The sequence below is a fragment of the Fusarium mangiferae genome, assembly GCF_900044065.1.
Source record: "Fusarium mangiferae strain MRC7560 genome assembly, contig: FMAN_scaffold017, whole genome shotgun sequence".
NCBI classification, from domain to species: Eukaryota; Fungi; Ascomycota; class Sordariomycetes; order Hypocreales; family Nectriaceae; genus Fusarium; species Fusarium mangiferae.
This window is the reverse complement of record NW_024573937.1, coordinates 649,791-673,191: the sequence shown is the minus strand read 5'-3', so window position 1 is coordinate 673,191 and position 23,401 is coordinate 649,791. Positions and strand designations below refer to the sequence as shown.

The 23,401-nt window shown below is 48.9% G+C and overlaps 11 protein-coding genes across 11 annotated transcripts; 6 read left to right on the top strand and 5 right to left on the bottom strand.

Moving 5' to 3' along the window:
- Nucleotides 1-1,419: 1,419 nt before the first annotated feature.
- Nucleotides 1,420-2,957, bottom strand: FMAN_03753 (uncharacterized protein; the record flags this gene model as incomplete). Its single annotated transcript, XM_041824353.1, has 2 exons — nt 1,420-2,860; nt 2,908-2,957. The coding sequence occupies 2 exons, from the start codon at nt 2,955-2,957 to the stop codon at nt 1,420-1,422; spliced, it is 1,491 nt and encodes a 496-aa protein (XP_041689843.1).
- Nucleotides 2,958-3,633: 676 nt separating this feature from the next.
- On the top strand, nt 3,634-4,734 carry FMAN_03754 (uncharacterized protein; the record flags this gene model as incomplete). Its single annotated transcript, XM_041824352.1, has 3 exons — nt 3,634-3,919; nt 3,966-4,189; nt 4,246-4,734. 3 exons carry the CDS (start codon nt 3,634-3,636, stop codon nt 4,732-4,734), a joined length of 999 nt encoding a protein of 332 aa, XP_041689842.1.
- Nucleotides 4,735-5,531: 797 nt separating this feature from the next.
- FMAN_03755 (putative bifunctional P-450:NADPH-P450 reductase) lies at nt 5,532-9,009 on the top strand (the record flags this gene model as incomplete). Its single annotated transcript, XM_041824351.1, has 6 exons — nt 5,532-5,598; nt 5,649-5,729; nt 5,786-6,065; nt 6,113-6,968; nt 7,018-7,516; nt 7,565-9,009. The coding sequence occupies 6 exons, from the start codon at nt 5,532-5,534 to the stop codon at nt 9,007-9,009; spliced, it is 3,228 nt and encodes a 1,075-aa protein (XP_041689841.1).
- A 300-nt stretch (nt 9,010-9,309) lies between these two features.
- FMAN_03756 (uncharacterized protein) lies at nt 9,310-11,079 on the bottom strand (the record flags this gene model as incomplete). Its single annotated transcript, XM_041824350.1, has 7 exons — nt 9,310-9,528; nt 9,575-9,982; nt 10,034-10,297; nt 10,343-10,726; nt 10,773-10,819; nt 10,866-10,912; nt 10,958-11,079. 7 exons carry the CDS (start codon nt 11,077-11,079, stop codon nt 9,310-9,312), a joined length of 1,491 nt encoding a protein of 496 aa, XP_041689840.1.
- Nucleotides 11,080-11,364: 285 nt separating this feature from the next.
- Nucleotides 11,365-13,260, bottom strand: FMAN_03757 (uncharacterized protein; the record flags this gene model as incomplete). Its single annotated transcript, XM_041824349.1, has 3 exons — nt 11,365-11,796; nt 11,845-13,121; nt 13,176-13,260. The coding sequence occupies 3 exons, from the start codon at nt 13,258-13,260 to the stop codon at nt 11,365-11,367; spliced, it is 1,794 nt and encodes a 597-aa protein (XP_041689839.1).
- Nucleotides 13,261-13,599: 339 nt separating this feature from the next.
- FMAN_03758 (uncharacterized protein) lies at nt 13,600-15,261 on the top strand (the record flags this gene model as incomplete). The annotated part of the gene is made up of 2 exons (XM_041824348.1): nt 13,600-14,987; nt 15,045-15,261. The coding sequence occupies 2 exons, from the start codon at nt 13,600-13,602 to the stop codon at nt 15,259-15,261; spliced, it is 1,605 nt and encodes a 534-aa protein (XP_041689838.1).
- A 1,011-nt stretch (nt 15,262-16,272) lies between these two features.
- On the top strand, nt 16,273-17,448 carry FMAN_03759 (uncharacterized protein; the record flags this gene model as incomplete). Its single annotated transcript, XM_041824347.1, has 1 exon — nt 16,273-17,448. The coding sequence occupies one exon, from the start codon at nt 16,273-16,275 to the stop codon at nt 17,446-17,448; it is 1,176 nt and encodes a 391-aa protein (XP_041689837.1).
- Nucleotides 17,449-18,839: 1,391 nt separating this feature from the next.
- On the bottom strand, nt 18,840-19,344 carry FMAN_03760 (uncharacterized protein; the record flags this gene model as incomplete). The annotated part of the gene is made up of 2 exons (XM_041824346.1): nt 18,840-19,030; nt 19,074-19,344. 2 exons carry the CDS (start codon nt 19,342-19,344, stop codon nt 18,840-18,842), a joined length of 462 nt encoding a protein of 153 aa, XP_041689836.1.
- A 934-nt stretch (nt 19,345-20,278) lies between these two features.
- Nucleotides 20,279-20,544, top strand: FMAN_03761 (uncharacterized protein; the record flags this gene model as incomplete). The annotated part of the gene is made up of 2 exons (XM_041824345.1): nt 20,279-20,340; nt 20,394-20,544. The coding sequence occupies 2 exons, from the start codon at nt 20,279-20,281 to the stop codon at nt 20,542-20,544; spliced, it is 213 nt and encodes a 70-aa protein (XP_041689835.1).
- A 129-nt stretch (nt 20,545-20,673) lies between these two features.
- FMAN_16227 (uncharacterized protein) lies at nt 20,674-21,678 on the bottom strand (the record flags this gene model as incomplete). The annotated part of the gene is made up of 1 exon (XM_041824343.1): nt 20,674-21,678. The coding sequence occupies one exon, from the start codon at nt 21,676-21,678 to the stop codon at nt 20,674-20,676; it is 1,005 nt and encodes a 334-aa protein (XP_041689834.1).
- A 554-nt stretch (nt 21,679-22,232) lies between these two features.
- FMAN_03762 (related to 2`-hydroxyisoflavone reductase) lies at nt 22,233-23,261 on the top strand (the record flags this gene model as incomplete). Its single annotated transcript, XM_041824342.1, has 3 exons — nt 22,233-22,268; nt 22,327-22,743; nt 22,800-23,261. The coding sequence occupies 3 exons, from the start codon at nt 22,233-22,235 to the stop codon at nt 23,259-23,261; spliced, it is 915 nt and encodes a 304-aa protein (XP_041689833.1).
- Between the last annotated feature and the right edge of the window lie 140 nt (nt 23,262-23,401).

Here is a 23,401-nt window from a genome sequence, read left to right as displayed (position 1 = left end):
AGAGCCCTTCAAGCTCTTATTTGACGTACTAAAAGACATCTTTCATAGTATATGCGCATAACATCTGCTGTCCCTACTTGATATATCTGGTTACTACATTGATGTTGATTAGGAATAGGACAACGCTGCCTGACCTGCTTTAAACATTCTGCTACCATTCCGTCGTCACCTTTTAGCGCTCTGATCCTTGACATGACCCCTGGTAGGGTCAGTATGCCTAGAGGACAAAGCGGCGTTCAGACCCAACAGCGAAGTTCGGCGTTTACTTGTTTGGGTAACAACCTGGAGGTCCGCGAACGGGCTAACAGTGTTTCAACCCAGTCGCCGAAGGCAGAACATCAAAATCACAATAGCCAATAGAACTTTAATTTCTTGTAGATAAGACACTGAGTGATCATCTCCTAATCCTGCCATGGTATGCTCCTGGCAAATCGCATAACAGTCCACCAACGAAGCCTTTTTTTCATTAACCCCGGCTTACTGGTCTCCATATTTTAGGTACTAAAATTCTTAGCCATCTTTTTCCAGTGCACAAGCGGGGCTGACAACCTGGGCAACCGCTCAGGTATCTATGAGAAATACTTTGGCCCTTTCTGCTATCGTGTCTGACACTGAGTCAACTGGCTCTCAAAGCCGAGTGCCCTCTTTTCAGCTAACCCCACTGCCGAAAGCCTCCTTAATTTGGAATTGATCTTAGTTTCAAACGCTGGACATTAGTCCTACAAGTCATATTCACGAGATCTTATATTTGTTACAAGCTAGAGAGACACTCTCGGTATAAGATTCCCATAAATAACAGTTAAGGAAGTTGACAGCGATGAAAACACGAGGCACCCTTGGTTGACGATCGTTTACGTGTCATAGAGCCCCTATCGCGCTAAACCCGGTGAGGACAGGGCGTTACTCATGCGCTAAACTTCGTAGGTCAGTCACGGAAGATGGTCCAGGGTATGTTTTGATCCCTGACTCTTGCATGTATTTTTTGGTCCAACGTACAGCTCAAGGAGGCTCGATTGATAGAAACCTTGGTAGCAGGTAATTAGGTTGCATCGTTTTCAGTATTGTAAAGCTTGTTTGAAGAAACAATTCTCCTACAGGCAAGTACTGTTTTTGTCGATTCCTGAACCTCAGTTAAATTGTGGAGCTCGATTTCGAAGGTATTAAACAAAACAATATCAGAGGGAGGATATAAGATAACGTTATCTTGAGTTTCGTACAAGGACGAAACGAGAATTATTTTCTTACAAATGCGTTCTAAGAAGCCGGTATCAGTTTGGTAAAGGCCTAATAATTATAATATTCTAAACTGGCATGTCATATCTATAGCATCTTTGTTGTGAGACTAGGAATATTATCTATCTATGTCTAAGAGGAAATAAAAATCCTAACACGCCATACATAATTCGCTGGGTATAACTCTCAAGCACCTAGATACAACAACCAAGCTCGCATATCTTGCACCAACCTCTGAGCAACCTCATGAATCTCTGGCAAATCCTGCCAAGATAACTCAATGGACAAATCCCCATCCCTCACCGAAACCATACTGATCTGGATCGCCGGCCCAACCACATTCCCACTCAGCGAAAACCTCGCCCTCCCCACTGCAAAGACATTATCCTCAGTCTTGCCATCTATAACACCAAGATTGGTAACCTCCCACGATAAGTCACGAGGTCTCTTCCTTAGTGACTCGAGGTAATCATGCCAATCAGATACAACCTTCATCAAGCCGACTACGTTATCGTTCACACCAGCGTCGAGCCGTTTTTCTATATCTCTGCGGATTTGCTGTGCTGCTTTCCAGATCGTGGGCTCTAGATCGCCGATGGGTTGGGCAGGCCAGTTGTTGATTCGTGCTTGGGCTCTCATGTCGCTGACGATTTCGTGGTCGAATAGGTGGGAGAGGGATGCGGTGCAGTTCTGAATGCTATTATCAAGGTCAATGGATGCGTACTTTGACGGTCGAAGCTCCTTGCGTAAGAACTTTCGATGATCTATTGCCGTTGCGACTTGAAAGGCATCGGTGTTGCCCTCATTGATGTCGACGGATAGACAGGCTAGAACGATTCCGTGGATAAGGCCTGTAAGTGTAGTATCGTTCTCTCGACATTGGCTTAGAAGCTTCTTCAAGGTGATGGCGTCAATGTCGATGGCCTTGAAGCGCGTGATGTAAGGGTCAACCTGGATAGGTGCCCACCGAGCCTTCGACTCTGTTGAGTGGAAGCAAGATGGACAAAGACCGTGCCAAATCTCGGAGCAAGCATACCCCAAGCTCAAGTTATGCTTTGCTAGTTTCTCTTGTGGTTGGGGAAAGCTATCCTTGCATATAGAAGTCGTCATGGCTCGAGATCCGCTTCGGGGCAGCGATGAAGAAATTGGGTAGTTGAGGCTCTGGAGTAGTGTTTTCTGAAAGATCTTGGCGCCCATACCATCGTGGTTAGCATGGTTCCAGACATACATCACATCCACAAAGTTGTCTGTCTTGGTCCGCATGAGACATATTCTCCATCCCGGTCTCGTCTCAATACTCTCAAATTTGGAGTCGAGCTGATACCCTAGATTCGCTTCAAATGCCCTTTCATACTCCTTCATATCCGGTCGGACATCCCAAGATACATGGTCTGCGAGATCAAGCGACGGGAGCGACACCCAGGCGGGCTTTTTCGTACTCTCGCCGACAAGACCAACTTGTAGAAGTGGAAACTGAAGCACCGTTTGGGCAATGGCTTGGTCGAAGCGGCGGAAGACTCTGTCCTGGTTATCAAAACCGTGGAGGGACGGTGGGAGTGTGTAGCGGCATGTGAGGGCTGTACTGCAGTAGTAGTCCAGGTTGTGCAGCGCTGATTCGCACAGCTCGCTAGGGTTATCAGCGCGGGTACTAGCATGGTATGTCGGGATACTCACATCTGGCCGAGACGCCGAATGAAAGACTTTGGCTTTGGACTCGATGACATTTTCTTTGCTGGTTTGTAAACTAATTGTTGGATCTGCACCTTAGAAGTAAGCTCGTCAAAACTCTTTTATACCGAAAAAGCCGTCAATTTAGTCAATGCTCCAAGCCTCAATATGATACTATTCCCAACGTCCTCGGCCCGCGGACTCGAAATTCGTCACCGTCTCGCGTTTGATCGGAGCTCGCTCTCGCTTGTCAAACGCGTTTATCCCTGTCGCTTCTGCTAGCGGAGCCCCGGCATAATAGGCTATCATTACGCAATTTGCACACTGCGCCCTGTGCCCATTTCTACTTTACTTATCTTAGTGGCCCCCGCTGACTCGGCAGTTAGCTTTTTTGCTCGACGTCGCCCTGACAAACGCTGCTATTTTCCCTCTCTGAAACAGGGTAGCACAAAGCTTAAACAGCCCCGAGCATCCGGGATTAATTGGTGAAATGATAGAGATGTTCTTCCGGAGAAGCCACTAGCGTTTTGGATACCGGGGTGATTCAAAAGGTTGATGGGGCCTGTCCCGATTGTGAAAATATCTGAATCAACTTACCTTAAACTTTCTAAATCTACTTTATCGTCTTTTTAATCATACGATCTCCTCGCTTGGGAATAATCGTGTGTTTGTTACTTTTTTGTTTCAACGGGCAGATCACCCGATCCAGTATTAGCTTTGACGCGAATGGCCATGAATAGCACGGAGAGGACAGCTTACGTGGTACAGTTTCTACAACATGAGGTGTCGAAGCTTCACTCGCGAGAAACATGCTGGCATCAATCTGGCGTCGGCGGTCTCCTAGCGCTGCTTCGTGCGAATCTCTCAGAGTCGAAATCGTGGAATAGCAGTTTTGTCTCTGGGGGACCGTATACGTTCAACGCGACGGGGAATTTATTCACTGTGGACCTTGCGACGAAGCATTTCGATGTCAATACTGTTGATCAAGATACATTCATCACGCTGACTTATGTTCATGGTATGTTCTACTCTCTGAGTGATTTGAGCCATACTGACGATTACAGCGCTATGCCTGATCATTGCATTCTTCCTGGTGTATCCCATTATTCTCCTTATGGAATCAAGTACTGTGCTATGTGATCTGATCAATAAACCCGTCGCCAAGCATACTGTTCGGAAATGGGAGTCTGTACTCCGAGCATTTGTCTTTACGCCTCTAGTCATCGCTGGGCTGGTGGCGGGAATCATCGCAATGGGCTCATCAGATCATTTCAGAACTGAACACGGGGTATGATCATTGATTCCAAACGAGCCTGACGAATACCTAGCTAACGCGTCAACCAGGTCATTGGGCTAGTTACAGTAGTGTTTGCAGGCTTCGCGTCGCTACTGTACTTTTTCGACTTCTTCTTTGGCTCAAGATTGGCTCGAACAGTCATGGGGATGCGGTGGCGTCAAAACCTCAAGTATTTTGACATGTTTGTCTGCCAAGTCATCCTCATGCTCTCTGGCTTCGTCTTAACCGATGGCTTCGACGACCTTTCCGTCATGGGCCTGTGCTACATCCAGATCTCCCTCGCATGGGCAGTGTCTATCGGTATGATAGCAGCGTTTGTCTGGAACAGCGCCATGGTCTTGATGACGGCGCAATGGTTCCTCGTCCGTCGAGCACGACCCGGCGCCGGCGGAGTCATCGCTAACGCCAACAACAGAATGTGGCGGCTCGTGCGATTCCGCCGCCGTCGTCGTCAACCGTCCCCAGAGCCCACGCAGTCATACGAAATGGGCTCCTCATCAGAAACGTCTGAAACTTGCGGTCGGGGAACAGACTGAAGCTGGGGCTGTGCTGGGATACTTATGGACGCCAAGCGTTCCAGGATAGATAGAGTTTTGGCATTTTCAGTTTAGTTTGATGATGAGACTTTTAACGATATTTTTCGCTCCGGGCATCAAGGACGCCGTGAAGAACCCTTCTCGTATGATAATTTCCCCTCAGCGGAGCCCTTGTTCTCCGGGGCTGTCACAGTAGATGAGTAGAACACAAGGCTGAGATGCAGGGCCCAGACTCTGCTGCCAAGTTCCTGACGGGCGGAAGCCAAACTCAAACCACGGAGACTGTTTTTCGGATAAGCCTGACATAATTGATGGTGTCTGATTCGTTGAACTCAAAGTTCGACCGCTTATTTTTAGAGTTGGACAACGTATCGGGCGCCCGCGGGGTGCCGACAAGGGTGCCCGCGGAGCATATTTTATGGGGGACCTTTATAAGGCTGCATGCCGGTATCCGGGCCCCGCGGGCGTTTGGAGTGTTGGCGCGGGCGGAGTAGTCAGCGGGAGTTGATGATCGTCAGTGCGGAGTTACAGCCGGGTATTATCACCAAAGTAAGGGTAATGAGATCAATGCGTTCTCTGGGAGAAGGGATGCGTAAATGGCTTGCTCAGCCTCATGATCTTTTGCCTATAACATGTCTTGAAGAAAGCTGTGTTTGAGTAGTAATTCCATCGACATCAACACCAAAACAATTCATAGCAAGCATCTACTTTAAACAGCAAGCGATTTGCTCTTTTAAGATATATCACAACTGTCTACAAACTCAAAAAACAACTAAATCTGCACCTCGGAACCCAAAATGGCAGTAAAGCAAGATTCGAAAAAGCACGACGAGAAGCGCAAGGGACAAATCCCTGGGCCAAAGGGTACATCACCTTGAACACCAATGCCGTCCATCACATGCTAATTATCGCAGGCCTTCCGATCATCGGTAGCCTCCTCGACATCGACCTCACAAACTCTCTGCAATCGGTAATTAACATGGCTAAAGATTATCGTACGTCACCGGCCACTGCTTGTTATTCCCGACCGCCGCTGACAGTGCAATCGCAGCAAATCTCTTCTCGCTAAATGTCGGAGGAAACACAGAGGTCATGATCTGCAGCCGCGAGCTCTTGGACGAATTATCTGACGAGTCACGGTTTCACAAGCTTGTTGTTGGTGGTGTTGAGAAGCTACGGCCTCTGGCTGGCGATGGCCTCTTCTCAGCGCAACATAATAACCAGGAATGGGCCATCGCACATCGAATCCTCATGCCACTGTTCGGGCCTCTAACGATCAGAGAGATGTTTCCAGACATGCGAGAAATCTCAGAACAGCTTTGTCTAAAATGGTAAGGTTGCTCCCAACAGCTAGAAGTCATGGTGCTGACCTTTACAGGGCGCGAGCAGGTTCCTCAGCTACCATCGACGTCGGAAACGACTTCACACGACTGACACTCGACACCATCGCGCTATGCACAATGGGCTTCCGCTTCAATAGCTTCTACAGCAACGACAAGATGCACCCTTTTGTCGAGAGCATGGTCGCAGCTCTCATCGATGCCGAAAAGCAATCCTTCTTTCCCGACGTCGTGCAATCACTAAGAATACGAGCCCAATCCCATTTCAAGAAGCGCGCTGCTGTGATGAAGAGCACGTGTCAGGACATTCTCGACCAGCGACGGAAGAATCCTGTTGAGGGTAAAGATCTCCTGAATGCTATGATGAGTGGCAAAGATCCCAAGACTGGGATGGGCATGAGTGATGGCAATATCGTCGACAACCTCATCACTTTCCTCATTGCGGGCCATGAGACTACCTCTGGGCTCTTGTCGTTTGCATTCTACTACCTCCTCGAGAACCCCGAGAAGCTACAGAAGGCTCGCGAGGAGGTCGACGAGGTATTGGGCGATGAGAACATCACAGCCGACCACCTCCCCAAGATGCCCTACATCAACATGATCTTCCGCGAGACTCTTCGTCTGATGCCCACAGCACCAGGGTTCTACGTCACGCCTTTCAAAGACGAAGTAATCGGCGGCCAATACAACGTCTCCGCAGGCGATCCCCTGTTCCTCTTCCTCCACATGATCCACCGCGATCCTGAAGTTTGGGGCCCTGATGCCGAGGAGTTCAGGCCTGAGAGGATGGCGGACGAGCACTTTAACAAACTCCCCAAGAACGCTTGGAAGCCTTTTGGAAATGGTATGAGAGGCTGTATCGGTAGAGAGTTTGCCTGGCAGGAAGCTCAAATCGTGAGTACCACTTCTCATTTATGCATTACCAGCTAATATTCTTTCCAAGGTTACAATCATGCTTCTCCAGAACTTTGATATGGTCAAGGCCGACCCTAACTATAAGCTCAAGATCAAGCAGTCGCTCACCATCAAACCTGACGGTTTCAACATGAAGGTCAAGCTCCGAGAGGGACGTGACTTGACCAACCTCTTCAAGAACCCCAGTCTCGCTAGTTCCAAGCAGCCCAGTCTCTCCAGTCGCAAGAACCTCAACATCTCACAGAAGGACCTGAAGCCAATTTCCATCTTCTACGGGTCCAACACTGGAACTTGTGAGGCTTTGGCGGAGCGGCTATCGGCGGATTGTGCGACATTCGGATTCATGCCTTCCAAGCCTCTGCCGCTTGATGACGCTACGAAGAACCTGTCCAAGGATGGACCGAATATCATCTTGGCTGCTTCCTACGATGGAAAGCCTTCTGATAATGCGACTGAGTTTACCAAGTGGGCTGAGGCGCTGCAGCCCGGGGAGCTAGAGGGCACTCAGTTTGCTGTCTTTGGATGCGGTAAGTCTTTCGTCTCTCCATATCTCACCTCCATCTGACGCTTCTTAGGCCACAAGGACTGGGTTTCGACCTTGTATCGCATTCCAAAGGTTCTCGATAAGTGCTTAGCAGACGCTGGCGCCGATCGTCTCGTTGAAATTGGTCTCACCGACGCTAGCACTGGCCGTTTATACCCCGACTTCGACGACTGGGCACACAGCAAGCTCTTCCCCGAACTCGCCAGCCGCCACGGTATCACTCTTGACCACGAGCCTGACTCTCTCGAACTCAGCGTCACTATCAACCAGTCCCAGCGGAACGATATCGGAGGGAACTTCAAGAGGGCCGAGGTCGTGGAGAATACTCTTCTCACTAGCCCTGGTGTTCCTCGAAAGTGCAGTCTACTCCTCAAGTTACCGAAGGATATGGCGTACACTCCTGGCGATCATGTCTTGGTTCTGCCTAAGAATCCGCCTCAGCTTGTTGATCGGGTCATGACTTGCTTTGGTGTAGATGATGATACTGTCTTGACTGTGTCGTCACAACGACCGACTTTCCTTCCGACTGGCACTCCCGTCCTTGCTTCGAACCTCTTCAGCACACTTGTTGAACTGTCCCAGACAGTCAGCCGCACCAGCCTCAAGAGACTTGTGGACTTTGCAGGCAATGATGAGACCAAGGCTGAAATCCAGAGTCTCACTGGTGATAGGTACGTTGCCGAGATCGACCAACAACGGATGTCCATCCTCGACATCCTCCACAAGTACCCCTCCATCAACATGCCACTGTCAACCTTCCTCTCCATGCTTCCCCAGATGCGTCCCCGCACGTACTCCTTCGCCTCAACACCAGAGTGGAAGCCCGGCCACGGCTCACTTCTCTTCTCCGTCGTTGAAGCCACTGAAGCCAGTGGATCAGCGCTTGCACGCCCAGGTGGATTGGCTACCAACTACATGGCTCAGCTTCGTCCCGGCGACTCTGTTCTTGTGGAGCCTCGACCTTGTGGAGTTGAGCTGCGGACTGCCATGACTGCTGAGCTCAACGTTCCTGTCGTCATGATCGCTGTGGGCGCCGGCCTCGCTCCTTTCTTGGGATTCATGCAGAAGCGATACCTACAGGCTCAGAACTCAGGCCACTTGTCCAATTCCCCCTGTACACTCTTCTTTGGATGTCGCGGCGCAAAAATGGATGACATCTGCCGCGATACGCTAGATGAGTACTCCCGCGCAGGTGTTGTATCAATCCACCGTGCCTTCAGCCGCGATTGGGACTCGCCGTACAAGTACGTTCAGCACTTGGTGGCTAAGCACGCTGATGCCTTGGCGCGACTTTGGGGACAGGGTGCTATCGTAATGATTTGCAGTGGTAAGAAGGTTTCTGACGATGTGTTTGATGTTTTGGGCCCTATTCTTCATAGCGAGGATAGAAGGTTGAACACAACCAGGGCGAGTGACTGGAAGACATGGAGGGATGGTGTTAGTAAAGAGCGGTTGATCTTGGAGGTGTTTGGCTAGGTTGGCTTGGTGACTAGTGTCTTTGTTGTATAGCATAGCATTGCGGGTTTCTTTATTGTACTGTGTAGATCTGGATAGACTTTATTTAACAACACTTAATTGTGCACGCCATCCCTTCTTCATCTGTGAGACCGTTCTTAGGGACGTGTTTAGTCCTTCTCTAGGACGATTCAAGATGCTAGGGTTCTACTTGAGGGTAAAAGTAGTTCAAATGATATGCCCTGTTTGTAATGACTAACTAATTCACCCTAACTAAATTGTGCAAACCCGCCACAATACTGAAACTGCATTCACCCCTGTTTACAGAATGTATCTGAAGTTCTTGTTCTGCACATCAGTCTCATCCACCTGAAGAAGTGTCCCATCCTCAGCGAGGTCGACCTGTCGAGACTCCTCGGGATCTCTCTTAACGCCCTGCTCATTATCGCGACGGCGGTTCTCCCAGGCAAGGTAGAAATAAATGCCCACCACAAGAGCGATGGTGATGGCATAGCAGACCATAATTGTAGTGTAAGCAGTCTGTAATGGTTAGAGATGTCTCACAGTGAATAGTAGTGTTACTCACATGGTAGCCGGGTGCCTCGGTGCTGATAAAGAACTGAGGCCCACTCAGGTTTCCAGCACAGTATCCCAGGAATATCATGGCCATGACAGTGGACTTCTTTGTGAAGCCAGCGATGTTACTAGCAGACAGTGACAGCATGAGAGGGAACGCCGGTGCTACGGCCATGATGAGCCAGAAGCCTGCCAGTCGGGAGAGTTTCTCAGCCGTAGGGAGGAGCTTGATCATCAGAATACCAGCGATGGCCATCAGGTACGTCAGAACAAGAGCAATGTGTCGAGACTTGCGGACATATGTCGTGAAAACAGCGACGAGAATGACGGTTGTGAGTTGAAAGGCTGATGCAGGAAGACCCATGAGAATGGTCTGCTTCTCATCGTAGCCGAAGCTCTTGATGACAATTGTGCTGAACTATCATGATATCAGTTTACAGCCTCGAAAAGATAACAGAAGAAAACTTACGCTAGTGGTTCCACCATTGGGAATGCAGATGATGAAAGAGAAGAAAAAGAACCACCAGGACTTGACGTCCTTCATAGTCTCGATAAACTGCCCGCGATCCCACTTCTTAGTCTGAGTAGTTCTCTGGAATTTCTTTGGTCGAAGAGCAGCAAACTCTCTCTCAGAAGTTGACAGAAACCCAGCGGTGGCAGGAGAATCAGGCAGGAAGAAGAATGTCAAGACAGACCAAGCAATGGTGATGAGGCCAAAGATGAGAAAGAGCATCTAATCAAGTCAGCAGAGTATCTAGTCATCGCAAGAGTAACTCACCTTCCACTGCTCAATAGGCCCATGGTAGCTCAGAATGCCATACGCAATCATAGCGCCAACCATGCTCGCCGACGCATTCCCCGCAAACCAGAACGAATGGCGCGATACATGCTCATGAGGCGTATACCACATTCCCGTGATGAGTGAGAACCCGGGACTGATCGCACTCTCAAACACACCGAGAAAGAAGCGTAGAACCATGAGACTAGCGTAATTATGCGCGACGGCGTGAAGAGTGAGAATCACGCCCCAGATAAACATAAGAACGCTCAGATATTTGCCGAGAGGGAATTTGACGAAGCCGAGGGAAATGGGGTATGAGGCGACGAGGTAGCCTATGTAGAAAATACTAGATGCCCAGCTGAATTGTTGGCCAACGAGTTGCTTTGCTCGTTAGTGGGTGTTTTTCTTCAGCGCTGTGAGTACATACCAGATCCTCTCTTAGGCCAAGAATAGCGCTATACGCCAAACTCGTCTCTGTATAAAGTCAATACGCGCATATCAATTGACACAGCAAACGTACTATCCAAATACTGCAATCCATAGCTGACAATAAGCAACGGCATAAGCCTACAAAATTAGCTCTGAACACCTGTCACGTCTGGTAGCACATACCTCATATCAATCTTCCTCACAAGTTTCTTCTCCTCCTCCACGGACAACGTATCAACCGTCCCGTTCGCATCAACATCCATCTCACACGAAGGCGCCGACTCTTTCATTTCTTTGCCCTCCATGATTAAAATTGCGATGTTGCAGGAGTGAGAAAAAAAGAAGGTTGAAACTCAAAGCGTTGGTGGTTTTGAGTCAGTGTCGGGGCGCAAGGGCCCAGTTATATTCTCTGCTCCTTATCACACCAGCGCTAGCCTTGTTCTCCTTATCAAATTCGGCTCCAAAATCTGGGGTCCCTTGTCTACTACCCCAGATTTGTGGCGTGGGCTGTGAGTGGTCAGTTTAATCGACGAGATAAGCCACGCTATTTATCGAGGAGATAGTGAAGATGGAGGGTTGAGAGTATCAATTCATGATGCTGTGGTCTGCTTGCTAACTAACTCGCGAACCGCCTCCATCGATATTCCCTTAGCCGACAGTGTCTTAGCCGATACCACGAGATTGTAGACGCCCTTGATAACGGGGTCTGAAATACTCGCCGAGATCCAATCTCGGTATACAGGGTCATGTGTTTCGATTCCTCCGATTAACAGAGCCCATTGGAAGCGCTCTAGGAGCTGTACTGGTCCGACGGGGATGGTGTGGTATGCTGCTGAGACTAGTTCTTGAAGTGCACGTTCGATATCAGCTGGGACTGGTGTCTCGCCGAAGAACGTGTCGCGGCTCCGATGCAGGTAGATCTCGAGGGCGTGGAAGATAGTCACAGCTACGAGGGCCATCAGTGGTGGTTTAGTAGATTGTTGGGCACAGTCTGTTGACAAGGTGAAGAGAAAGTTCTGCTCCTGTACGATGTCAGCATACGGTGGTCTCATAGATCACTATCAACTTACCTCTCGTATCTTGTCCAGTTTGGTCCTAATCTCCAGATCCTTCCCAAATACAGCCAGTTCATTACTCTGGCTATACACGTTTATCTCGTATTGTATCGTAATTAAACTGAAATAGACATCCAGAATCCTTCTTTGACTCGTCTCCGGCAGTGTCTCAGACCTGAACCACGTCTCCGTCTGTTCTGGCAATATCGGCATGCGTGACAAGAGCCATATTCGCTGCCTCGTCTGATGCTTCTGGCTAACATAACCCGCAAAAGCAGAACCGCAGCCGAAGAAACCACAGAATACATCGCGATCATAGATATACGTCAAGATGCGCGATAGCGTAACAGGTTCCGACGTCCCCGTACTCCCGCTAGAATTGGCACAAACCTCATCTAGCGAAAATGTCGTAACATACGCAAGAATCGAGTTACTCAACTCTCGCAATCTCTCCACCTCCAGAGGATCTCTTCTCATCCAGAACATATAAAGGTACAGAAACGACAGCATCATGGCGACGTGGTTCGTTGGCGATAATGTCACGAGCGCCTGGCTTAAAAGCTGCGACCCGTTCTGGAAATGCAAATACGACTCCAAAGGCGGTCTATGGCTGAAACCATGATGGATGGCTAGTTCGCTGTGTGAAAAGGCTAGAAGGAAATGTAACGCCATGGGGTTTTGGACTGCAAAGTTGAGGAAGATGGAGTGTGCTGATAGAGCGGCTTTGCGGGTTGACTTCATGGGTGCGAGGACGGTTGAGTGAAATGTCATAGCTTGGACGTCATCGCTCCCGATTGAAGGGGCAGGCTCGGTTGGGTTTGTGAAGGAGAATGAGGGGAAGAGGGAGAGAAGATCGAAGGAGGGAGTTGGGTATAGAATGAGCTGTGATGAGTCGTGGGGATATTGAGGGAGGGCGATGGGGTTCATCATGTCTTCTGGCGGTATGTCTGGAAAGGTCGTTGGTGATGCAGATACCGCTTCATTCTCCACGGATAGAACATCAAACGGGATATCAACCGGCAAACCCTCAGACAACTGCAACTCTCCAGACGGCGTCAAAGCAGGCGGCGTGACACTCTGCGAGCCTTCACTCTGCGCATCATCAATCTTGGGCACGATAGTCTGCGGCGTCCACTTCTCCCTCTGTTTAATCGGCCCCAAGCCTCTCCTCCTCTCCGCCAGCGGCTGCATCTGCGTCGCCCATCTACACTCGAGCTTGAGCCTCACGCAGCGATTGCACTGCGGCCTCGTCTCGTCGCATTTGACCTTTTTGGTCAGACACGTCAAGCAGCCTAGACTGGGTCAATAGGGACCGGTTCCGGTTTTTCCGGGGGGGCCAGACTCACCGTTTTTAGAGCGGCCGCGTTCTACGCGTTTGCGCTTCGGGGGCTGAGGTTGGCGGGAGGAGGAGGAACTGGATGCATTCTCCATGTGACCTAACTTGGCTTGACTGGGGGGGAGACCGGATGAGAAGGTCCTTATCGAATGAGTGGAAAGGAAATGGATGGCATTAGTTAATCGATCGGTTGCTTTGACCCTTTCTTTTCGGTCGTTAATCTGGAAGAACGCGACGCCCGGATCGGCCCCGCCTCTCGCAGCTGATATGTCGTCGATTAAACTGGCCAATCACAATCACATCACTTTCGAAACTGTGATACGACGAGATATGAGTGCAACAACGAACAATTTATTGAGTCTCTCTCATTCCCTTCTTATCTCGTGCTCTGTAGTTCCCTCTTCTCTATCTCCAAATTAATTCTTATCGTCAAAATGGGCAATTCCATCTCTTACACCACTTCAGACTGTCACGTCAACCTCCCAGACTCTGGATCTCTCAAAGGTCTTCAGTTCGATTCCAAGTCCCGTCGCTTCGCAAGCGTTCCCTACGCTCAACCTCCCGTCGGAAATTTACGATGGCGAAAACCTCAACCTTTTCCAAAAACACATCAATACGAATCTTCAGATGGTTCGCCTTTTGATGCGACGCACTTTGGACCTGTTTGTCCCCAGGCGAATTACTCCAAGAACGTCAGCGAGCATATCCCTAAACATGCATATAGCGAGGACTGTCTAAGACTCAATATCTGGACTCCTGTGCCTGATCCGAACGAGCCGAATAAGAAATGGCCTGTTATGGTCTGGTTCCACGGCGGTTGGTTCCAGGTTGGAGATCCAAGTCAGGAAGAAAGTATGGATCCTACCGAGCTTATATCAACGGGCGGATTGCAAGCTGTGTTTGTAGCTGTCGGCTATAGACTCAACGTCTTTGGCTTCCTTGCTGGTCATTCTCTCCTTGAAGAGTCTAACGGGGAAGCTGTAGGGAACTATGGTCTTTGGGATCAGCGTCTCGCCATGGACTGGGTATACGAGAATATTTCTGCCTTTGGCGGTGATCCCGCAAACATCATCCTGGCGGGACGAAGTGCTGGAGCTTACTCTGTTCTTGCACAGGCACTCTATGACTTCCGAGGTAAAGACTCGCATGGTCGTTTTACAAGAATGATCATGTACTCCAATGCCATTCCCACACAGCCCAAGACTGTTCAAGACTGCGAGGAGCAGTTTGATGAACTCTGCGAGTATTTTGGTATACCAACGGATATCAGTGGCGCAGAGAGGCTACATGGTCTGAGAAGTATCAGTGCTGATGATCTATCTTCTGCTATCATGGATCTTAAGAACCATACCTTTCGTCCCGTCACAGACGACCTGTTCATTCACTCGGGTATCTTTGACTACTATCGCGATGGGTCATTTGCGCGCGAGTTCAAAAAACGCGGGCTCAAGCTCTACATAGGAGAAGTTCTTGATGAAGATACCCTCTACGCCGTCACAAACCCTCCTGATCCCAACATCTCTTCTCTTAAGATGCAAATATCCAATTACTACCCGCCTCACGTGACAGATCGTCTCCTCAAGCATTACACCCTTCCGCAAACAAAAGACAAAAAAGCATGGCAGCAGATCTTTGGGCGTATCATTGCTGATGGCCAAGTTAGAGCTCCGTCAAGATACCTGGTCGACAATCTGGTGCGCAATGGCGTTGACATCAAAAATGTTTGGAGATATCTTATTGCATATCGCTTGTCGTTCATAACGAATGACGTTGCTCCCGCCTCGTTTGGTGTGAGCCATGCTATGGACAGGCCTGTATGGAAGTAAGTCATGAGCCTCTTCGCAGATCACTATACTCCAGTCTTGCTAACATGGAACAGTTACTCTATTACTCATGGACCGACCCCCGCCGAGAGGGAACTCATGGATGCGTGGATAGGTGATCTTAGGGCCTTTGTTCATGATGAAGAAGGATACACATACGGCACCGAACTTACTATAGAGTACAAGGTTATGCAGCCACGGGGAACTATTGCCATTGAACAAGATGGACGATGGGAAGAGCTTTTACGGGTCATGGATATCTTTAGCGCATGATGGTCACACCTTAATGATATTTTACTTCGATAGCCTTTCTGGTGAATTGGACATACACTCGCAAAAAAGCAGCTTTACCTCGCTGTTCCCCGCCCAGTAGGGCGCCTTGGTTTCAGGCTGGGCCTTGCGATGGAGCCAGCCGACATGCACGTGAAAGATCTCTGGGCAGTTCAGCCCAACGCGCGATGTCTCTTTCTGGGCATCAGGCCAACTGTCTACAACAAACGGCTGCCAACCATCGAGAGCATCATTTGATGGGCGGGAACGGTCCACTCTATACCCAACCATTCCAGTGCTAGCCTGGTGCCATACCCAGGTTTCGGACATGGAGCCGAAGTAGAAGGGAAAACAATAGTTCTTACCCTTGCGGCGTAGAACCAATGGTTCAGAGCCGCGAGAGAGGCACCCAATAAGAACTAGCCAAAGCCGGGTTTAGGGAAGAACTCCGGCTTTCATAAATTCCAATTGGAGATGTGAATCCCTAGATTCCCCGCATTACCCCAGGTTTATCACTCTCATCTCAAATGAGAAATGCAGACTACAGGTCCTTTTTGTTACCATGAATCAAGCACTCAACTCATGACTATTATCACTGCAGTCTACAGCTGCGTCGGCATGTGGACATCCCGCTTCGGTCCAAGGGACTCCACTTTACCGCACCATTTCCGGGACATCTAACTACATTTCTGCATCTTCGGGATAGTATTATGTCACTATGCCGATAGAGCATTGAATTTTACAGGACTCTTTTAACCGGAGAAAGAGTTTCAACCAATACATAGACTGGTTCGATCAAGGGTAAAGTGATATAAGACAAAATGAACTTGGCATCTTCGGTGCTAAATAGACCGAGAAAGCAGGCCGTAACAGTCTACTATAATTCTATAAAAGGTCCAGTAATGTCTGATTCCCTTAACTACTCCCAAAATAATAACTCTGGTTCCTTTACAGCCCTTTCTTCACCTTGACTCAATCTCCAGAAGCTTGATCCACGGACCACGCCTACCAACGATGAAGATTTTCCTGGCATTTGCTTCTGTTACAGCCTTCTCCTGTAGCTTTGCTACCGCCGCTCCGCCTTCCAACTACCTCAACTGGAAGACTTTTAAAGCTAATGGAGTTAACCTTGGCGGCTGGCTGCATCAGGAAGCCGTAATCGATCCCAAGTGGTGGAACCAGTACGCGCCTGGTACACCTGATGAGTGGGATTTTTGTGCAAAGCTCAAATCGCAATGCGGTCCTGTTTTAGAGCAGCGATACGCCTCTTACATCACGAAAAAAGATATCGACACTATGGCTGCAGCCGGCATCAACGTCATCCGGGTGCCGACTGGATATAATGCTTGGGTCACTGTTCCAGGATCCCAGCTTTACAGTGGAAATCAAGCTCGCTTTCTCAGAGCAATATCTGACTACGCTATTAAGAAGCATGACATCCACGTCATCCTCGACATTCACTCGCTCCCTGGAGGTCTGAACGGCATGGGGCTGGGTGAAAAGGAAGGGAACTATGGCTGGTTCCAGAACCAGACCGCTCTTGAATATTCTTACAATGCGGTCGACGCTGCCATCCAATTCATCCAGGGATCCGATGTTCCCCAAGGGTTTACCCTGGCCCCTATCAACGAGCCGGTTGACAATCGAGATATTACAAAGTTTGGCACGCCAGAAGCATTAAGTGATCAAGGGGCTACTTGGGTTCTTCAGTACTTCCAAGGCGTCATTTCGCGCGTTGAAAGGGTCAACCCCAAGATACCCATCATGCTTCAGGGTGGCTTTCGACCCGTCGACTACTGGGCCAAGTACTTCGCTGCTAGCACTAATCTCGTCTTTGATGTCCACAACTATTACTTCGCTGGCCGCCCGACTACGTCTCAAAATCTCGCCGAATTTATCTGCAGTGATGCCAAAAACACCGTTAGTACTGCTTCACCAAAGTTCCCTGTTTTTGTTGGCGAGTGGTCCATCCAGGCTGCAACCAACAACACGTTTGCCAGTCGGGCGCGGAGTCTCAACACTGGCCTCAAGGCTTGGGCTGCATATACTCGAGGAAGCGCTTACTGGACTTGGAAGTTCTTTGGAAATGAGCCGGTTGATGGCGAGGGTACGCAAGGCGATTACTGGAATTACTCCGACTTTGTGAAGATGGATGTAATTGACCTATCATCAGGGGCTACTTGTAAATGAGACGCCTCCAGCCCTACTACTCTGATACACTTATCAATACACGTGTCGCTATGTTCCTAACCGCTACAATGCAAGTTTTTCCTGGGTGTGATTTCTCTAGACTGTTAAAGACAGACAGTCCCTCCATTAGGTAGACACCAGACAGAATACCGGCCAGGTGGAATTGATGTAGAACTCGGTCCAGTTGATTCCTTGAGAGACCACGATGCTCCCGCGTCGTCCCGTATTATAAGCAACAGTCTGTTTAACTTCCCCATAGCATACCCTTTTGCCCCACTAGTAAGTGATGTGATCACGTAACTTAACAAGCTAAATTCTCACCAAGCGCTACCCAGCAGAAATCTCAGCCACATCATTGGAAAACCACAACAGACCAGAGTTATGAGTCAATACCAAGGAAGCATCTGTCCCACGTTTGGGGCTTTGCCTATCGAGCAGTATCTTCTTGTAAGTACTCTCTTCTAAGCATTATCCACTTTGCTTGACACCTCGGCCAGAGGAAATGGGATTCAACTTCATCCCTACCTATGGATCAACAACGAGACCAGCTTATACAAGCCTTTCTGCGTGAGGATGATATCTCGGCTTTTGCATCTTCGACTCTTGATGGCATCTCAAACGACAAGCACGAATTGATTCAGATAGTTATCGTTCCGTGGCGATCACAGAAGCTTCGTCGTATAGCAGAGAAATACCTCCCTGGTAACAACTTATATGAGAAATTGGTCGTCCTACGCACATTCTATGGTGGATTCAATGACGATGTCAAGTTTCGTCGATGGATTTACGACGCAGCAGCTGCTTTTGAACAAGACAATCCTCTCGGCGAGCTGTTCGGAGATACCGAAGATCACTGGTGGCGCATCCTCGACGATGCCTCACTCTTCGATACTGGTGATCAGGGCTGGGAGAACATATATAATAGGTTTCCGGAACTCGCTTCATCAGAAGTCTGCCGTACCTTCAATGATGGAGATATAGCAGAGGTCAAAGAGGAAGTATCAGCCGTTGTAACGTCACGAGAGTCTGAAGAGGACGACTATGAGGATGCTATTGCCCGTGTTGCAGTTTCCGGTTGCTGGTTACTGGTGTTTGATCTAGAGTCTTTTGAGGAGGAAGAAGTGCTTCTCGTGTTTCGTGACAAGAGGGGTAATGTTGTCAGACAATCTTCCATTAAACCAGATGATTTGGAACATATTCCTCACTGCATCATGCGTGGATCTATCACCGAAGCAGGATTTTGGCTGGATGCAGAAGTTGGGGAGAAGTACAAGAGGAAAGGGAAGGTCATGCGAGAGATTTTACCCAGGGTAATGGCAGAAGTTTAGTAAATTCACGCTTGTTTCATGAAGGTAGGATTACTTGGTGCTGTATTAGATGAGGTAACTTTATCACAAAGCCATTCTATACTGAACAAACTGGCTCTCAGCGAGAGTATCATAAAGCTTCCGTGCCGCAGTGTTATCATGCTTGGTAACCCACTGCACCCTCATAAACCCCTTCTCCCTCGCGAAATCCGCCACAGCCTGCGTCAACTTCCTCCCAAGACCCTCACCACGAACTTCCGGGTCGACAAACAAGTCTATCACGTCAACCCCACTCTTCAAGCGATAGTCTTTACTTACCGTTCAGTAAAAGAATTTGCTTCTCGCTCCAAGGCGTCTGCTCCGGAAAGAAATGCGCTATTCCAACTAATTTCTTCTCCTCCCCTCTAACTTGTCGCACGACCAGCGCCTGCAGTCCATTCTCCTCTTCGATGATGCGGTCGAAAGTTCGCGCGTATTGATCCTCGTCGATCTTGGATTTATAAAAGTCGATGTAGGCTCGGAATAATTTAGACCATTCTTCGAAGTCGCCGCGGACTGGCTTCTCAATATGATATGTTGCTAAAGACATTGTGGTGATGGGATGGGTGAAGGGCGTTATCGATGAGGGGAAGTTCTGAAGTTGAAGGCGCTGTTTAAGGGTTCGTTATCGGCTCCGAGAGGCCGGTTCCGAAGACTCGGGCCGGTCTGGGGCTAGAGACCGGGAGTGTCACCGGCATGATATCGCCTTTATCGCAATCAGTGTGAGTCAATTGACTCATAAGTGAGGTTCAGCGCTCATAGCCCAGATGCTTAGCCTGGTTAAAGTCTCTGATAACAGTATTGGCTGTAATGCTGTCTCAAAATGGTGGTGAGGAGGCCCCAAATATGATGTCATGCAGCATAACTCCGCTTCTGGCCTCGAACGACATTTACACAAGCAAGTCAGGTCATTGTTGCCGACTCAAATGGGTTGAAAGCTTTGATCACATTGACTCAAGGGCTGTAATCCTTCTCATATAATCACGGACTTCGGCCAATGGATCTCACTCAGCGTCGTATGCTCGAGCGCATCTCGTATAGAAAGCGGGACGGGCCCCGGATCATAACCCGAGAGGTACGGGAGTAGATCCTTCTGCGGCAAGAATCCTTGTGGATTCTTTCGGAACATTATGGCCGAGCACTACCCGTATACTGATCTCATAGCCTCATATATCTCTTTACCTATAGGTAGGAGTCGTGGTCAGAGAGCTGCATATGTCCCCAGTGTTTATGCAGAGTAACAGTCTTCTCAGGCGACTCTAGGCTACAATTGGCAGGTAAATCCTTCAATCAATGTATGAGGTGAGATTAAGGTGGTATAAACCCCTTTGCAACATCGGTTGCACAGAAATAGGAATGTGGTCAGCTAAAGGATCCAATCCTAGTAATTGAAAAGTCACATAGCTACATCGCCATATAAAAGACACCGACGACCCGAAGAACCTCTATCCTTCCCATTAATCACTCACATCACAACCATCATAATGCAGTTCTCCATCTTCAGCATCCTAGCCATCGCCACCGTTGCCATCGCGGCTCCCCAGTCGTATGTCATTCTCGAGCAGACCTTGTTGGGAATCCGCTGCTGACTTTGTATAGGACCTGTGAAAACGGCGGCCTGTTTTACTCCGACCCAAAGACTCTTGAGCCTTGCAAGTCAGCCTGCGCTGGTGGAAGTTGCGCTTTCCAGGGTAAATGCGAGACAGACCCTAACATCCCTCTTCTCTGCTTGGCCAAGTGCACTTGCTAAGCGTCTTGATGAAGGATGGTGACGAGACTGATGGTTTATTTGATGAGGATTATTCATGTCTTGATAGTCAAAGTACCAAATTCTTCTCATTACGTGAATATGGTCAGCCAGTGAAGTCGTCTCTGTCCTTCATGTCCTGAATGAGAGCAGAAGAAGATCTTCAAACCGTGAGCCACCAACTCTCGGCTGCTGAAGGTCTGTGAATTGACTCAACGTGACCAAATAAGGCCCCGGAACTTTCCAAGCGGCAGCCTCCCAAGCACTCTCACTGTCTGCATCCCAAAGCTTTGTCCGCACATCAAACGGTAGAGCCTCAACACAAAGTGAATGCATCGTATATCCCCTTCTCAGCGAACTATACACTGCCAAAAGGATGTTGCAAACCATAATAGTCCGTCTGACATTCTCGGAGAATAGCCACGCTTTCCAGGGACTTAGTGAGCTGGGTAGTTGAGTTGGAGCACGCTGCCATAATTGGTGGGTAAGCGCCCACATCTCTTCATTGTCGCGTTCTATTTCATCTTCGTTTGTGTCGTGGCACTCCAGAAGACGAATTATTTGCGCGAGGCTTATTGCTTGTGCGTATGCAAGCGTGTCTGCGAATGTGCTGGTGCGTTTTGATAAGCGAAGGAGGCGTCTGATTGTAAGGCGGAGGGCATTGAGGCGACTGTCAGCGAGATAACCGCCCGCTATGTGATAACTGTAGCAGACATCGCGAACTTGTTTGAGTGGAAGTGGTAGTGAGGGATCATATAGTGCAGAGTGGATGAAGGAGGTCTTGCCATGCTCCGCAAACTGGCCTGGAAAGGTTCGAAGAATGTCCGACAAGTGGTGAAGCGTCTCCTGATCAAACACCCGCACAATCTCGAGATGCAATGGATTAAAGATTTGGATACCATTATGCATTGGCTTGCTCATGACTCCAAGACCATGTAACCTTGCCAGGTCTGATTCCGCCAGAGGAGGTCGAGAACCATCATAGTAATCATTTGAGAGGACTTGTCGAATGTAGATCTGTAGTCTTGTGTCCAGGGCGCCATGGGCCAACAAACGCGACAAGCTCTGGGAACTCTGTTTTCCCTTGAGCTTTTGAGATTTGGCAACACTTTTAAGTGTCTTTTCGTGAATAACCATAGGCGCAGGGGCTGGCTCATTGGCGTAACGACAGGAAATACGTTTGGTGGAGCATCTCTCGCAGCAGGGACTCGCGAGATTGCAGCGCCGTCGGGCTTTGACACAAGCTTGGCACGATCTCTGTAAGAAGCCCATTCTGTATTGGCCTTTATGTGTTATAACCGATGACTTCGGATGGGAAGAGAGTGTTTCTTTGATGAGGGAATACTCGAATGATGCTTGACTAATCATCAGCAGCAGATACGCGTGCCCCCAAAAAGGACTAGTCTCCACCTGATAGTCCAAAATAGTTTAGCTTCCACCTGCTGGCTAAAAGAGGCTTAGACTCCACCGTCTTCACGACAAGATGAGCTTGGATCGAGGCCATGACAATGATGAAATGTCTCGATGCTGAGAAATCATTTGCATCTGATTATACATTATAGTGAGCTGGGAGTCTATAAGTATTCCAGGCATTTCCAGTCATGTAGCAACGTCACCAAGCACAATTGACCTGCATTTGCAACTCAAACATCTACTTACCCTACATCTTTTATTTTATCCCTACTTTCACAATGTCTACTGAGATCAAGAACGTCATGGTCCTCGGAGTGAGTCTCTCTTCTTACATCCTCTTGGGACATTGAATTACTGGCTAACAAAGACAAGGGTCGCGGAAATCTCGGGCCATATCTCATCAGAGCACTTGTCAAAGCACGCTTCAACGTTTCCATCCTTAGCCGCACTTCGTCCAACGTTACAGACTCAACATTCTTGGGTGCTGCAATTGTCAAGTCCGACTACACTTTCTCATCTCTTGTTGAAGTCTTTACTGGGCAAGATGCTGTCATCTCTACCCTTTCGACCGCCAATATCTCAGAGCAAAAGGTCGTCATTGATGCCGTTGCAGCTGCAAAGGTCAAGCGATTCATGCCAAGCGAGTTTGGAAGCGATACATCTGTCGATGGTCTGGAGAAGATGGCGCCTTTCCTTAAGGGGAAACAGGACGTTATGGATTATGTCAAGTCTAAAGAAGCAGACGGGCTGTCTTGGACAGCGATTTTCACGGGCCCTTGGATTGACTGGGTGAGTCCGTGGACTATGAAGTGACAGAGCTAAGAAATGTTCTGACGAAGTCTTAGATGCTGGTCGAAGGTAAAGGGCTACTTTGCTTAGACGTCAAGGCCAAAACTGGTGAGCTTGTCGACTCAGGCGAACCAAAGTTCACCACTACAACCGCATCACAAGTCGGCGAAGTTACAGCTGCCGCACTCCTTCATTCAGACAAGGCCAAGAACGAGTATGTTCACGTCGCATCCTACAATACTTCTCAGAACCAAGTCATCGAGGCTGTCGAGAGAATCTCAGGCATCAAGTTCCAACTCGAGAACTTGGATAACAAGGACTTGTACGCTCGCGCAACAAAGCATATCGAAGAAGGCAATTGGGGCAGAGGGTACTATGAGCTAGCTACTGCGACAGTCTACAGCGATGCGCCTGTTACATACTTCCCTGACAAAGCAGCTCATTGGATGAAAGTGCTTGGTCTGGTTCAGGATGAGACCTTTGATGAAATGATCTCCCGTGTTTTAGAGACTGTTTGAGTCTAGGACATAATGCATAGGAGACAGGATCATGAGACATCACGTGGCCTGGTCATATACCTCGGCATATAGAACGGCCTCACCGCTATTGCCAAGCCAATACATCACGGCATTCCCGAATAATGCACCAGGATACAATT